General features: G+C 39.2%; 1 protein-coding gene across 7 annotated transcripts in view; it reads left to right on the forward strand.

The window, feature by feature from the left end:
• Positions 1–16,030, forward strand: part of ADAM23 (ADAM metallopeptidase domain 23) — a 214,841-nt gene that overhangs the window by 153,853 nt on the left and 44,958 nt on the right. For all 7 annotated transcript variants that reach the window (XM_027565407.1, XM_027565389.1, XM_027565436.1 and 4 more), the window contains exons 19-22: positions 5,172–5,222; positions 5,884–5,947; positions 7,194–7,299; positions 14,125–14,244. In XM_027565407.1, the coding sequence (XP_027421208.1) occupies positions 5,172–5,222; positions 5,884–5,947; positions 7,194–7,299; positions 14,125–14,244 (341 nt within the window). The remainder of the gene's footprint in view (positions 1–5,171; positions 5,223–5,883; positions 5,948–7,193; positions 7,300–14,124; positions 14,245–16,030) is intronic.

Raw genomic sequence — 16,030 nt, forward strand, 5'->3', positions numbered from 1 at the left:
AAATGGATATAGTACAAAGGTTATGGCATAGTGAACTGTATTCAGGCTATCCTTTTATGATTTTTATGCATATCTGTCCTTACATATAAATACATAAATTGAATTCTTTGCAATTTTTAAATAATATAGTGGCAGTATGTAAGAACTGTGGATTCTGTGATTTATGACAAGAATAATGACATTTCTGATACACTATTTCACTGAGTTATAATTTTAGTTTTGTAGAATGAGGCTGTTTTTATATCCATCGTATATGGTTTTGGTTTTGTGTGTTCAGTTCTTTTAAAAGTATCAGTTCATTTCAGTGCTCAGTCGTATCCAACTCTTCACGACCCCATGGACTGTAGCACGCCAGGCCTCCCTGTCCATCACCAACTCCTGGAGTTTACTCAAACTCATGTGCATCAAGTCGGTGATGCCATCCAACCATCTCATCCTCTGTCGTCCCCTTCACCTCCCACCTTCAATCTTTCCCAGCATCAGGTTCTTTCCAAGTGAGTCAGTTCTTCGCATCAGGTGGCCAAAGAATAAAAGCATAGTTTTTCCATTTCAACCTTTAACTCCTGAATTGTCATAGGCTTTACCCTTTATAATAAGGGTCCTTGTTCAATCTAATATTTTATTTAAATTTTTAAAATATTCTTTTAATTCATGTCCCAAGATGAAAATTGTACTGTTAAATGCTCAGTGACATATTAGAATAGCATGTTCCTTTAGTAACAATTCCCTTCTCTGACCAGAAGGAACCTGAACTAGATAAGTGGAAGAGAGGGAGTTAAATACCACCACACCCCGGTCCCCAACACACAGTAATTCTTCTGTTTTGAAAGAAGCAGGAAACTTTGAATTTAATTGATACTGATAATAATTAAAATGGGATGTCTCAGAATCTGTGCATCTCTGAAAATCAGTACTTTTGGTGACATTATGTATTTATTGCTTTTATTTCACAGTATATTTCTGCTTATTTTTTATATTAGCATTTACTGATGCTTCTGAGCTGCTTTTTAAATTCACAATTTAAAAGAGAATAAGACGTGGAACTGAGAGACATTCTGGGCAAACAATCTGGATGATTTAATAAAGATATTTTTGAAAGATATGGGAAATATGTTTTGTTAAAAACTATAAAATATGTCATCAAAATGGGAGTATAACACAATTTAAAATAAGCACATTTAAGGGCTGTTGCACTGTGGAAGCTAGCCTCAGTTGGACCTTCCTGCACAGTGTAAAAATGACATTTATTTATCAGTATTATTTTTTATATATATTTTTATTTTTGGCTGTGTCTCTAGTTGAGGCATGCAGGCATAGTTGCCCTGTGGTATGTGGGATCTTAGTTCCAAGACCAGGGATTGAACCCATGTCCCCTGGCAACCCACTCCAGTACTCTTGCCTGGAAAATCCCATGGACGGAGGAGCATGGTAGGCTACAGTCCACGGGGTCGAAAAGAGTCGGACATGACTTCACTTTCACTTTCACTTTCCCCTGCACTGGAAGTCAGATTCTTAACCACTGAACCACCAGGGAAGTCCCTCAAATGGCATTTAGAGATCGAATCCAGAGCTCTGCTCATAAGCAGAATGAAGTACACAGATTTATGGTTCTTCTATTTTAAATGTCTCCAAAGAACAATAGACATTTGATAATTTCCTTTGTTAAACATTCAGTGTTAAACAACTGGCTTTTATTAGCCTAAACTGAAAATAGATTAGAAATCTTCTTCCATGTAGTTATGACAGTTTATGAGAGCTTTTTGAATTTTATCAAATCCTACTAGTTTTCTCTTGTTGAAACATCACAAAAGTCAAATATGACAAGTTAAGTTTAGACCCTGATGTGTGTATTCAGCAAATGACATTTCTTTTGCATTTTGGTTCAGTGTGGTTGCATTCACCTTGGAGTAGTAATTACTGTTAGTTGATTAATAAGATAATGATGGTGTTTTGAGTGGATTTGGATGAATAAAGAGACCATAGGGAATCTCTGTTTTTGTGCAGTTGGTCCAGTAAACCAAGTTCTCACGCTGATAATTACATCTTTTGAATAGTTACCATAAGGTTGAATGAAAACTGGTATGAAAATTGGTTGTTCTTTAGAAAGCTGTAGAACCAAAGCCTTTAATCTCAATGTGTTCCTTGATAAGTTACTGCTTCTTAGTAATTCTAAACTAGTTCCTTTAATCTCAATGTGTTCCTTGATAAGTTACTGCTTCTTAGCTATTCTAAATTAGTTCTATTATCTTTCTGTTGTGACCTTGATAAACAGCTTGATACTGCAGAATAAAATAATTGTATCTGTGCAGGTCATTTATTTATTTTCTCAGTCAGTCACTAGTCATTGAGCACCTTCTCAATAATAATTGAGCCCAGCTTTGTTCTAGGTGCCAGGGAGGGAGCAAGGACAGAAAATCCCTGCCTGCATGGAGCTTGCATTAGGATGGGAGCAGTAGACAAACTGCATTAGGAAGGGGGCAGTAAACAAAGCGTTTGACTGTGTGGATCACAACAAACTGTGGAAAATTCTTCAAGAGATGAGAATACCAGACCACCTTACCTGCCTCCTGAGAAATCTGAATGCATGTCAAGAAGCAACAGTTAGAACTGGACATGGAACAACAGACTGGTTCCAAATCGGGAAAGGTGCACGTCAAGGCTGTATATTGTCACTCTGCTTATTTAACTTCTATGTAGAGTACATCATGCGGAACGACGGGCTGGAAGAAGCACAAGCTGGAATCAAGGTTGCCGGGAGACACACATTAGCACTGTGGCTGATTCATGTCAGTGTAAGGCAAAAACCACTACAATATTGTAAAGTAATTAGCCTCCAATTAAAATTAATGAATTAGTTTTAAAAAAAGATTGCTGGGAGAAATATCAATAACCTCAGATATGCAGATACCACCCTTATGGCAGAAAGTGAAGAACTAAAGAGCCTCTTGATAAAAGTGAAAGAGGAGAGTGAAAAAGTGGGCTTAAAACTCAACGTTCAGAAAACTAAGATCACGGCATCTGGTCCCATCACTTGATAGCAAATAGATAGGGAAACAATGGAAACAGTGAGAGACTTTATTTTCTTGGGCTCCAAAATGACTGCATATGGTGACTGCAGCCATGAAATTAAAAGATGCTTGGTCCTTGGAAGAAAGGCTATGACCAACCTAGACAGCATATTAAAAAGCAGAGACATTACTTTATCAACCAACTTCCATCTAGTCAAAGCTATGGTTTTTCCAGTAGTCATGTATGGATGTGAGAGTTGAACTGTAAAGAAAGCTGAGTGCCAAACATTTTATGCTTTTGAACTGTGGTGTTGGAGAAGACTCTTGAGAGTCCCTTAGACTTCAGGGAGATCAAACCAGTCAATCCTAAAGGAAATCAGTCCTGAATATTCATTGGAAGGACTGATGCTGAAGTTGAAATTCCAATACTTTGGCTACCCTATACAAAGAACTGACTCATTGGAAGAGACCCTGATGCTGGGAAAGATTGAAGGCAGGAGGAGAAGGGGACGACAGAGGATGAGATGGTTGGATGGCATCACCGACTTGATGGACATGAGTTTGAGCAAGCTCCGAAAGTTGGTGATGGACAGGGAAGACTGGCGTGCTGCAGTCCTTGGGGTCGTGAAGAGTCGGATACAACTGAACAACTGAACTGACTGAGCAAAGAGATAGGTGAAAGTTTGGTGATAAGTAAAACAGTGAATGGGGAGCAGAGGATGCTAAAATGGGGGAGGAGTTTATGGTTTTGGAGGACATAGTTAAAGAAGGCTTCTCTGAGATGCTGATGTTCAGGCAAAGTCCTAAAAGAATTGAGAGAACAAGCTGGGCGGAAATCTGCGGGAAAGCTTGGAAGAAGAGCAAGAACAAAGACCATGGGTTGACAGCGTGGCTGGTACATTCATGTGAGGTCAGGTAGGGATGAGGTCAGGTAGGGAGCAGATCACGAATTTGGAAGACCAGTGAGTAGACTGGGAAGCCATTAGCAGAAGAGCAACATGATGTGGTTTAGGTTTTTAAAGGGACACTCTAGTAGCCCTGTCACCTATAAGGAGACTAGAGGGGATGAAGGGAAATCAGTTGGAGGTGGTTGCATCATTAGATGAGAAGATAGTTTTGGGTTTGACCAGCTGTTAGCAGTGGAGATGGAGGAAAGTGGTCAGATTGTAATTATATTTGAAGATATTGCTACCAGGATTTGTCGATGGACTAGAAGGAGAGTGTGAATAAAAGAGAGGAACACAGGATGACTCCCTGGTTTGGGGCCTGGGCAACTGGGAGAGTGGGACTGTCATTTACTGAGAAGGTGAAAATCAAAGGAGGACCTCACAGGGTATTGCTATGTTTCTTATTCACTTACTGTAACTGTGGGGGTTTTTTTTTTTTTCCCGTTTTAGTATTTGTTTTGAATGCTGTAGCAGAGCCTTTGACTTGAACTTTTTTTTTTTTTTAGCTCTCTTAAATGTGATAAATAAGATGAAGAGAGAGTAAAAATATGAATTATCCAGGATAATGTTAGGGAAAATTGAAATGTACTTTAAAAAAAAACAATTTGATAAATAGACCTGGAAAAAGAAAGAACTATCACGTCACAGTTGTTTTAACAAGTCTATAGTTTGAGAGGTCAGAAATGTAGTGGAGATATAGCACTTTTATTGAAGGGCTGGTTATTTCTTTTTCAGTAATGTGGCATGGAGGTGACTGTCATGGGTGTCACATGCAGATCTGACATTTTCATAGAGCTGAACCAGGTCTTGTAAATTAGTTCCTGAACGTATCCACTCCTGTGTAACAAGCTGACTTGTTCCCTTCATTGTCCATTTTAATCCCTTCTATTTTGAACTTTGTAGGCAAGTGAACGTAAAGTATTCTAGTGCATCTCATGGAAAACAAACATAAGAAGCACCCACTGCTTTGACTGATTGATTCATTTTTACCAATGACTGGAGAATAAATTTGGATTAGCTGTTTACTCGTGTTTTTCTAATTATAAGTTGTATTTTTTTTTACATTTATTTCAAACTTTACTGATATGAATGATGTGTAGCACACAATTTACAAATAGTAATAAAATCATCCTTAAATTTTTTTGCACTTTAATGTATTGTGCAAATAATCAAAGTACTTCACATTTTGAATGTTAACTAAAAATATATTTTTCAGTGCCCACCAAATCTTCATAAGCAAGATGGATATGCATGCAATCAAAATCAGGTATGCTGGGCCACAGGTTTTAACTGGGATTTTGTGAAAAGCTCAGTTTTCAGGGTTTTTTTTTGGATGAATGTAATTTTGATGGCAAATTGCAGCTCAAACAACAGGAAATTATTGCATTGGTCTTCTAACTCAGAGTTGTTTCATATCATATAAAATACTAAATATATTTATCTCTGGGTGCAAACTGTCCAGATTGAGAGTGTGGGGAAAAAAAGTAATGGCTGAAGAATTAGAGATCTAACTTATGGAGTTGTAACTATCTTTAATCATTTTAGCCTATTATGGGAAAATATGGTAATATATGGTAATGCTTTTTTTTCCTGAAGCTATGTTATGACCTAACCATTCACATACAAAAAAACCTAAAAATCATTTTGGTGTCACTCAAAGAAATGCACCCATTTTTGTTTTCCATAAAATTTTAGATGATTAGTTGGACTTGAGCTGTACAGTGAGGTCTGTTCTGTGTTTTAGATTTTAATTTTCATTCTTCTGTGTCTCTTAAGATGTTTGTGAGTTTTATTTTCATTGTGAAAATACTAGGGTACCCCAAAAAACCCAACTTTGTCTAAAACAATGATAAGGAGACCTTGCAGTGAGAATCTGGGGGGAAATGGGACCAGCTCCTTGTACCTTACAACATGCATTCTGCCCTCAGGGCCGCTGCTACGACGGGGAGTGCAAGACCCGGGACAACCAGTGTCAGTACATCTGGGGAACAAGTAGGTCATGTTTCCTGCTTGGTGGTCTCACTCAGGTTTCTCTTAGTATTCTTTGCTGCCAGTCTTGCTGATTGGGAGTGATTAAAACAAGAAAAAAAAAAAAAAAAACTAGAAAAGCCTGAAGAGAATGGTGAATCATAGTCACATAGCCACAGCAAACACCTGCTGACGTTGAAGACTTGTCATCAGAACTGAACATCACTATTCAGTGATTGTGGCTGAGACAGAACGGATGGCACACCCACTTGCTAAGATTGGGTTGAGTGCGGTGGTCATGCCTATTATCAATCCACTTGGGTAATTTTCTTTATACCTTGGATTTAACATTCACCACTTCAAGGTAGCTTTCCATTCTTTTATCCTAGGAAAGTACCAGGCTTTTTTTTTTTTTTTTTAATTCTGTAATTGATTATCTCAGTTTGAAGTGAAACACAAGTACTTCCTGATATACAGACAGAGATTTGGGAACATGGTCATTTTCTCAGTATGTTCCCTACGTGTCAGTACTTATATTCTCTTCCTGACATTTTCATTGTCTTGCCAGTGAATTTCAGTTAATGAGGTCCAGACTGGAAGAGAGAAAAGTGGCTCTGTCTTGCTGGCAAAGACTGGGTCACCTACCAGGAAAAGAAGGCACCCAAAGGGGACTAGGACTCATGCAAAAGTGATTTAGTGTTTGGCAAATATCATTTAACTGAAAGATTTACTTTCAATGGTTCAGTTTTGACAAGGGAAAGATAATAGAGGTATATTTGTCTTTCAAAAAAGTTGAAATATCAAAATCCACATGCCAACAAAATTTCAGCAAGCTCAGATTTTATAATGCTTCCTGATACTAATAGAAAGCAGGGTTAAGAATGTTTATTAGTTTTTTTGGTGTCACTTCACTAATTCCTGCTGATGATTAATCCTACTTCCCCTCCTCAAACCCACCAATAAGAATTGGGAATAAATTTGTCTCCCAAGTTAAAAAAGAACAGTGTGTTTGAGCTGTTCTGTCTTACCTTGCAAGAGCCATGGGTGAAATTTTCAGGAATTTTAGAAGCTGATTGACATCACATTCTTAGTTTAAAATTAGCCATGTATTACACTGTGGAGATTTACACCATGGAAATGGGTAAGTGCTACAAATTAGGAATTTGTTCCTTTTTCTGGAGCAACAGTTATTAAGATTTACTGGCACAGTACTGGTTATGGATAACAAAAAAACTAAAAGTAATTCTGTTTTCTTGCTCGTCTCCAAAAGAGGCTTCAGGGTCTGACAAATTCTGTTATGAAAAGCTGAATACGGAAGGCACCGAGAAGGGCAACTGTGGGAAGGATGGAGACCGATGGATCCAGTGCAGCAAGCAGTGAGTGGCCGTCTCTGGGCGCATAATGGGTGGACTTGGTGCAGGGAGCACAAAATAAATGTTACTGATTTTTTAATAAATTGACTACTTAAAATTTTAGAGTATGAATTTAAAAGATCGTATATCTAGAAGCAAATGACTATGAACTAAACTGTTTGTGTGGCACAGACACACCATTTCTGTAAACTTCAGGAAAGTTCTCACATGCTGTATTTTACTTGAAGCTTGTTTGGAAGAGATATTTTGCTAAGGTATTTTAAATTAATCGTGGGTTTTGATTTTCTACTTTTGCTTTCAAAAAGCCTATGAATGTGCTAGTATAAGGAATTCTGCAAGCAAAAGATGTAGACTGTCTATATTTTGGGGGCCATTTAAAATGAAATAACATACATTTGATTATTTTTCAAATGTAACACGATTTGATTTGATTAAATAGCTAATATCTGCATTCAGGTTTTATTTTCCCTTCTAAAAAGTATCTGAAAGTTAAAGTCGCTCAGTCGTGTCCCAGTGTTTGTGACCCTATGGACTATACAGTCCATGGAATTCTCCAGGCCAGAATACTGGAGTGGGTAGCCTTTCCCTTTTCCAGGGGATCTTCCTAACCCAGGAATCGAACTGGGGTCTCCTGCATTGCAGACTTATTCTTTACCAACTGAACTATGAGGGAAGCCAAAAAGTATCTAGTCAGTGCCTATTGAGGACTCTTTACTCAGGAAATGAGATACCTTCAGAGCACATTGGTAATATTTTCCCTTGATTTGTTGAGGAAAGTTAAAATTGCAATTTAATAGTTTTTTAAGGTTAACTCATTGACTTGGGTCTCTGGGATCATTATGTGATAGACCAAACTCCTCCATTCTCCTTCCATAACAATGGGGATTCTTCTCCCATTGTGAAGCAGATCGAGGATTTAAGGGAAGTTTTGTTTATCTAATTAATGGTCTCTAATGTACTTTTTGAAACTTGGCAGTTGTATGTAATCTTTGATGGTGGATGAGGCCTTAGGAGGCAAAAAATCTTTGACTTCTTTAAAATTAAACCAAAATAACAGAACAGAGCTTCCAATCTGATGTCTCGTGACTGAGTTATAGAAGTTTTGAGATGTTCAGTCTCTGAGGTTCCACGGAGGAAGTGGAGTCTAAACTAGTCAGAACCTATGGGGTTGGATGTCTATGGCTTCATTCATTAAGTCAATGTCACAGACAAATCTGATCATTTCTCTGTGCCTCTGTGACTTCAGAAAGTTGGGAGGCATTGCTTTAGATCATTGTAGAAGACAGCTTTCAAATATCTGGCAATAGAATATCCAGCCACCAGTGAGTTAAGGAAAATAAATGTATTTTTTTAACTTAAAAAAATTGAGAAATATAGAAACAGAAAAGTGATTAATATACAAATATCAGTTCAGTTCAGTTCAGTCGCTCAGTCGTGTCCGACTCTTTGGGATCCCATGAATCGCAGCATGCCAGGCCTCCCTGTCCATCACCAACTCCCGGAGTTCACCCAGACTCATGTCCATTGAGTCAGTGATGCCATCCAGCCATCTCATCCTCTGTCGTCCCCTTCTCCTCCTGCCCCCAATCCCTCCCAGCATCAGAGTCTTTTCCAATGAGTCAACTCTTTGCATGAGGTGGCCAAAGTACCGGAGTTTCAGCTTTAGCATCATTCCTTCCAAAGAAATCCCAGGGCTGATCTCCTTCAGAATGGACTGGTTGGATCTCCTTGCAGGCCAAGGGACTCTCAAGAGTCTTCTCCAACACCACAGTTCAAAAGCATCAATTCTTCAGCGCTCAGCCTTTTTCACAGTCCAACTCTTACATCCATACATGACCACAGGAAAAACCATAGCCTTGACTAGACGGACCTTTGTTGGCAAAGTAATGTCTCTGCTTTTTAATATGCTATCTAGGTTGGTCATAACTTTTCTTCCAAGGAGTAAGCGTCTTTTAATTTCATGGCTGCAGTCACCATCTGTAGTGATTTTGGAGCCCCCAAAAATAAAGTCTGCCACTGTTTCCACTGTTGCCCCATCTATTTCCCATGAAGTGATGGGACGGGATGCCATGATCTTAGTTTTCTGAATGTTAAGCTTTAAGCCAACTTTTTCACTCTCCGCTTTCACTTTTATCAAGAGGCTTTTCAGTTCCTCTTCACTTCCTGCCATAAGGGTGGTGTCATCTGCATATCTGAGATTATTGATATTTCTCCTGGCAATCTTGATTCCATCTTGTGCTACTTCCAGCCCAGCGTTTCTCATGATGTACTCTTCATAGAAGTTAAATAAGCAGGGTGATAATATACAGCCTTGACGGACTCCTTTTCCTATTTGGAACCAGTCTGTTGTTCCATGTCCAGTTCTAACTGTTGCTTCCTGACCTGCATACAGGTTTCTCAAGAGGCAGGTCAGGTGGTCTGGTATTCCCATCTCTTGAAGAATTTTCCACAGTTTATTGTGACCCACACAGTCAAAGGCTTTGGCATAGTCAATAAAGCAGAAATAGATGTCTTCCTGGAACTCTCTTGCTTTTTCGCTGATCCAGCAGATGTTGGCAGTTTAATCTCTGGTTCCTCTGCCTTTTCTAAAACCAGCTTGAACATCTGGAAGTTCACGGTTCATGTATTGCTGAAACCTGGCTTGGAGAATTTTGAGCATTACTTTACTAGCGTGTGAGATGCATGCAATTGTGCGGTAGTTTGAGCATTCTTTGGCATTGCCTTTCCTTGGGCCTGGAATGAAAACTGACCTTTTCCAGTCCTGTGGCCACTGCTGAGTTTTCCAAATTTGCTGGCATATTGAGTGCAGCACTTTCACAGCATCATCTTTCAGGATTTGAAATAGCTCAACTTGAAATCCATCACCTCCACTAGCTTTGTTCGTAGTGATGCTTTCTAAGGCCCGCTTGACTTCACATTCCAGGATGTCTGGCTCTAGGTGAGTGATCACACCACATCGTGATTATCTTGGTCATGAAGATCTTTTTTGTACAGTTCTTCTGTACAAAATTCTTGCCCCCTCTTCTTAATATCTTCTGTTTCTCTTAGGTCCATACCATTTCTGTCCTTTATCGAGCCCATGTTTGCATGAAATGTTCCCTTGGTATCTCTAATTTTCTTGAAGAGATCTCTAGTCTTTCCCATTCTGTTGTTTTCCTCTATTTCTTTGCACTGATCGCTGAGGAAGGCTTTCTTATCTCTCCTTGCTGTTCTTTGGAACTCTGCATTCAGATACTTATATCTTTCCTTTTCTCCTTTGCTTTTCGCTTCTCTTCTTGTCACAGGTATTTGTAAGGCCTCCTCAGACAGCCATTTTGCTTTTTTGCATTTCTTTTCCATGGGGATGGTCTTGATCCCTGTCTCTTGTACAATGTCACGAACCTCCACCCATAGTTCATCAGACACTCTATCAGATCTAGTCCCTTAAATCTGTTTCTCATTTCCACTGTATAATCATAAGGGATTTGATTTAGGTCATACCCAAATGCTCTAGTGGTTTTCCCTACTTTCTTCAATTTAAGTCTGAATTTGGCAATGAGGAGTTCATGATCTGAGCCACAGTCAGCTCCTGGTCTAGTTTTTGTTGACTGTATAGAGCTTCTCCATCTTTGGCTGCAAAGAATATAATCAGTCTGATTTTGGTGTTGACCATCTGGTGATGTCCATGTGTAGAGTCTTCTCTCGGAGAAGGCAATGGCACCCCACTCCAGTACTCTTGCCTGGAAAATCCCATGGACGGAGGAGCCTGGTAGGCTGCAGTCCATGGGGTCGCTAAGAGTCGAGCTCGACTGAGCGACTTCACCTTCACTTTTCGCTTTCATGCATTGGAGAAGGAAATGGCAACCCACTCCAGTGTTCTTTCCTGGAGAATCCCAGGGACGGGGGAGCCTGGTGGGCTGCCATCTATGGGGTCACACAGAGTCGGACACGACTGAAGCGACTTAGCAGCAGCAGCAGCAGCAGAGTCTTCTCTTGTGTTGTTGGAAGAGGGTGTTTGCTACGACCAGTGCATTTTCCTGGCAAAACTCTATTAGTCTTTGCCCTGCTTCATTCCGTATTCCAAGGCCAAATTTGCCTGTTACTCCAGGTGTTTCTTGACTTCCTACTTTTGCATTCCAGTCCCCTATAATGAAAAGGACATCTTTTTTGGGTGTTAGTTCTAAAAGGTCTTGTAGGTCTTCATAGAGCCGTTCAACTTCAGTTTCTTCAGCGTTACTGGTTGGGGCTTAGACTTGGATTACTGTGATATTAAATGGTTTGCCTTGGAGACGAACAGAGATCATTCTGTCATTTTTGAGATTGCATCCAAGTACTGCATTTCGGACTCTTTTGTTGACCATGATGGCTACTCCATTTCTTCTAAGGGACTCTTGCCCGCAGTAGTAGATATAATGGTCATCTGAGTTAAATTCACCCATTCCAGTCCATTTGAGTTCACTGATTCCTAGAATGTCGATGTTCACTCTTGCCATCTCCTGTTTGACCACTTCCAATTTGCCTTGATTCATGGACCTGACATTCCAGGTTCCTATGCAATATTGCTCTTTACAGCATCGGACCTTGCTTCTATCACCAGTCACATCCACAACTGGGTATTGTTTTTGCTTTGGCTCCATCCCTTCATTCTTTCTGGAGTTATTCCTCCACTGATCTCCAGTAGCATATTGGGCACCTACTGACCTGGGGTTTCTCTTTCAGTATCCTATCATTTTGCCTTTTCATACTGTTCATGTGGTTCTCAAGGCAAGAATACTGAAGTGGTTTGCCATTCCCTTCTCCAGTGGACCACATTCTGTCAGACCTCTCTACCATGCCTGCCCATCTTGGGTGGCCCCACAGGGCATGGCTTAGTTTCATTGAGTTAGACAAGGCTGTGGTCCTAGTGTGATTAGATTGACTAGTTTTCTTTGATTATGATTTCAGTGTGTCTGCCCTCTGATGCCCTCTTGCAACAGCTACCGTCTTACTTGGGTTTCTCTTACCTTGGACGAGGGGTATCTCCTCGCTGCCGCCTCTCCTGACCTTGAACATGGAAATACACACACACACACACACACACACATACACATATATATGTATATACACACACACAAATATACATTTTGCCAAATAAATGCAAAGTGAACTTTCATGTAACCCCTCTATGAATCAAGAAACAGTGCATCCCAGGATGTATTCTTCACTCTCACAACCCCTGTCTCTCTCCTGAAGGTACTGTTGTCCTCAATTTTATGGCAGTTGCTTTCTTAGTTTTCTTTAGACATATACTGGTCAAGTTATCAGCCCTAAACAGTTTACTTTGCCTAAAATTTTGGTAGCTTTATATAAAAGGAATCATGTTTCATGTATTATTTTGTATTTTGCTTCTTAAGTTCATTATTTTGAGAGTTTTCCATGGTGTGTGTAGCCGTAGATTCATATTTATTATTCTTTTATTTCATTTTCATTCATATTTATAGGTATATACCTTCTCCATTTTGTGTTGACAGACATTTAGATTGTTTCCATGTCTTGGCTATTAGGAATCATGCTACTGTGAACATTCTGGTACATGTAACTTAGTTCTCATTTGTACATATTTTTCTAAGTCCATTCCTGGAAGAAAAATTGCCAAGTCATAGGGGATATATATTCTCAGTGTCACTAGATGGTGTGACACTATTTTCTAAAATGGTTGTGCTAGTAAATGCTGCTGCTGCTAAGTCACTTCAGTCGTGTCCAACTCTGTGCGACACCATAGACCGCAGCCCACCAGGCTGCCCTGTCCCTGGGATTTTCCAGGCAAGAACACTGGAGTGGGTTGCCATTTCCTTCTCCAATGCATGAAAGTGAAAAGTGAAAGTGAAGTTACTCAGTCATGTCCAACTCTTTGTGACCCCATGGACCGCAGCCTACCAGGCTCCTCTATCCATGGGATTTTCCAGGCAGGAGTACTGGAGTGGGGTGCCGTTGCCTTCTCTGCTAGTAAATGCTACCATTGATAATTTGTATAAGAGCATTTTGTTGCACTGTACTGTATTCTCACTAACACTTGGTGTCATCAGACTTTTTATGTATTCTGCTGACTGTGAATGGCTTTATTATTGTGGCTTTAATTTGCATTTATGAATGGAATAGTACATTTTCATGCATTTACTGGAGATGGATTGTATGTGTGTGATATGCCACTTCAATTCTTTGCACATTTTTTAAGGAGTTCATTGTTTACTTAACAAATACTGTGGAGGTAGGTGTCCTCATGGTGAGTGAGTCATTTAACAATGTCACCAAGGACCCAGATGATTTCTGTCTCTCTTCTCTGTATTACTTAGCATGTTCACTTTGTATCTTTACATGTGAATTCACGATTGCAAGCTGAATGCCAAAGTTCCGCATTCAAAAGCAGGAAGCAGGGGTAGCAACAAAAGACCTTCTCCGTGTCAGGCTCTAAAAGCCTGTCCAGAGCATAAAATTCTCCCCAGCAACTCCCTATTGGGCTTTTCTTCACATCTCAACATTCCAAGGGCCACTCTTAGCTCTAGGAGCATGGGAAGGAGGCATGGCTCAGTAACTGGGTGTAGAGAATGAGGGTGTCATGATAGGTTCTGACACCAGTCATGAGCCATCTCTCAGAGCTGGTTACTTTACTACCTTACACAAGCTTTGATCCTTTTAGGAAGCGGGGCGGTGGGGTGGGGGGGTGCAGTTTACCAACCAACAGTATCTAAACAAATGTTTTCATTTAGAAGGAAAGGGAATATTTCCCATTTTTAAATATTTGTGGACCAAATAATTTTGATTTTTTCAGTGATTCCTCCTGTCTTGTTCCTTTTTGTTTAATATGTTCAGTGATGTGTTCTGTGGATTTTTACTCTGCACCAACCTTACTCGAGCGCCACGTATCGGTCAACTTCAGGGTGAGATCATCCCAACTTCCTTCTACCACCAAGGCCGGGTGATTGACTGCAGGTAACACAGTAAATGTTGGCAAGCCTAATGAATCATGAGAATTACAAATTAGAAAAAAGTCAAGGGAAATATTTCTATTTTTCATGAGAGAAATAGCAACTTAGATTTTATTATCACTTTGTGTATTGAAAGGCATTTAAAAAACAAAGTTATATATCAATTTGGACATTGTATTTGCTTAAAGATTATGCCAGTTATTAGTAGGGAGACATTCTTTGTATTTATAATTTTAAAAGTAGAATTTTATGATATTCATTTTGAATATGATTAAAGTTTTGAGCATTAAAATATGTCACTGTTTGAACATTGTATGTTTTATTTTTTGTGACAAAAGAGAATTTAAGCTATACTCTATGTGCTTGGTTTAGAAGATTAATTGAAACCTAATCACATATAGAAAGTATAGTGAAGTGAAACTGAAAGTTGCTCAGTCGTGTCCACCTCTTTGCGACCCCATGGACTGTAGCCCACCAGGCTCCTCTGTCCATGGAATTCTCCAGGCAAGAATAGTGGAGTGGGTAACAATTCCCTTCTCCAGGGAATCTTCCCAACTGAGGGATCAAACCCAGGTCTCTCACATTGCATGTGGATTCTTTACCATCTGAGCCACCAGGGAAGCCCATAGAAAGTATATACTAAAATATTTATAGCTCTAGTCAATCATTTTATATCCAATTATCTGTGAGTACAAGGCACAGAAGATACAAGACTTGTTTTTTTTAACACTGGGAGTCATATTATATTTTAAATAATATTGTTCCCATTAAAGGAGTTGTAATTCTAAGATGCTATGCTCTCATTCAAATGATAATGTCCATTGCCCAAAACACTTTTGGGATTCCCCCTACAAATTGCCCTCAGGATATGTAATGTTTATCTTTAGTATCCCCCAAATAGCAAAACTTCATCTTACATAGGTGAATGTAAGATTTAGAATCATCCCTAAATAATTTTGAACAAAATTTGGTAAATCAACTGGATAGCCACATTGGATATTGCTATGTTGGTCAAATGGTTGCTGATTTCCTGTCTTTTAAATGGCTCTAAAGACAATTTGAATAGGGTCTTAGACAAGAAGATCCTTCCTGGATAAATTTGTAGTTTTCAAATGCAGTTACTTTGATGCACAGAAGCTTCCTTTGAGTGTGTAAGTTTTCACACACCTTTAGATGCAACAACCTTGTTAAATTATATTGTTATAGTCTAAACTAGTATATTTAAAAATTTTTTAGATATTAAAATATTTTATTTTAATATTTTAAAAATATTAAGCAAGGTATCTAGTTAGTAATTATAACATTGATTATTATTCAAATTCCAGTTGTCCTTAGCTTTGAGATTTTAGAAGTATGTATCAATAGAGAGGAATCGGCTTGTTTTTTTCAACCATGAATAATCCAGCCCTCTAAAGTAATAATTTTCCAGATGTTTTCAGTTGCTTTCTATGCCCAACACCTGCCTTTTTGTATCAGAGTGTCTTGGAGTGTTAATGATAGGATTGCTTCTGTTGTTCTTATGCACACGTCTCCTTTAGTCTTAACGTTGGCTTGCAAACAAGGAAAGGTTTAGAACACACTTCGTGCAAACGACATATTTTTGTTCTGATGAAGTGCAGAGCAATAATGCTACTGAAAGGCAGTTTCTTTTATCATGCTCTCTTACTAAGGGGAGGTGGAGAAAGGGTGCAAGGAAAAGTCGAGAAATGCTAGGAGAAATCCACGTCCACTGACAGCCTCTTCAGTTTCCTGAATAGCAAACCTCACTCATGTTGGTGGTATATTTCCAA

This window comes from Bos indicus x Bos taurus, chromosome 2 (assembly GCF_003369695.1).
Source record: "Bos indicus x Bos taurus breed Angus x Brahman F1 hybrid chromosome 2, Bos_hybrid_MaternalHap_v2.0, whole genome shotgun sequence".
In the NCBI taxonomy this organism is placed as follows: Eukaryota; Metazoa; Chordata; class Mammalia; order Artiodactyla; family Bovidae; genus Bos; species Bos indicus x Bos taurus.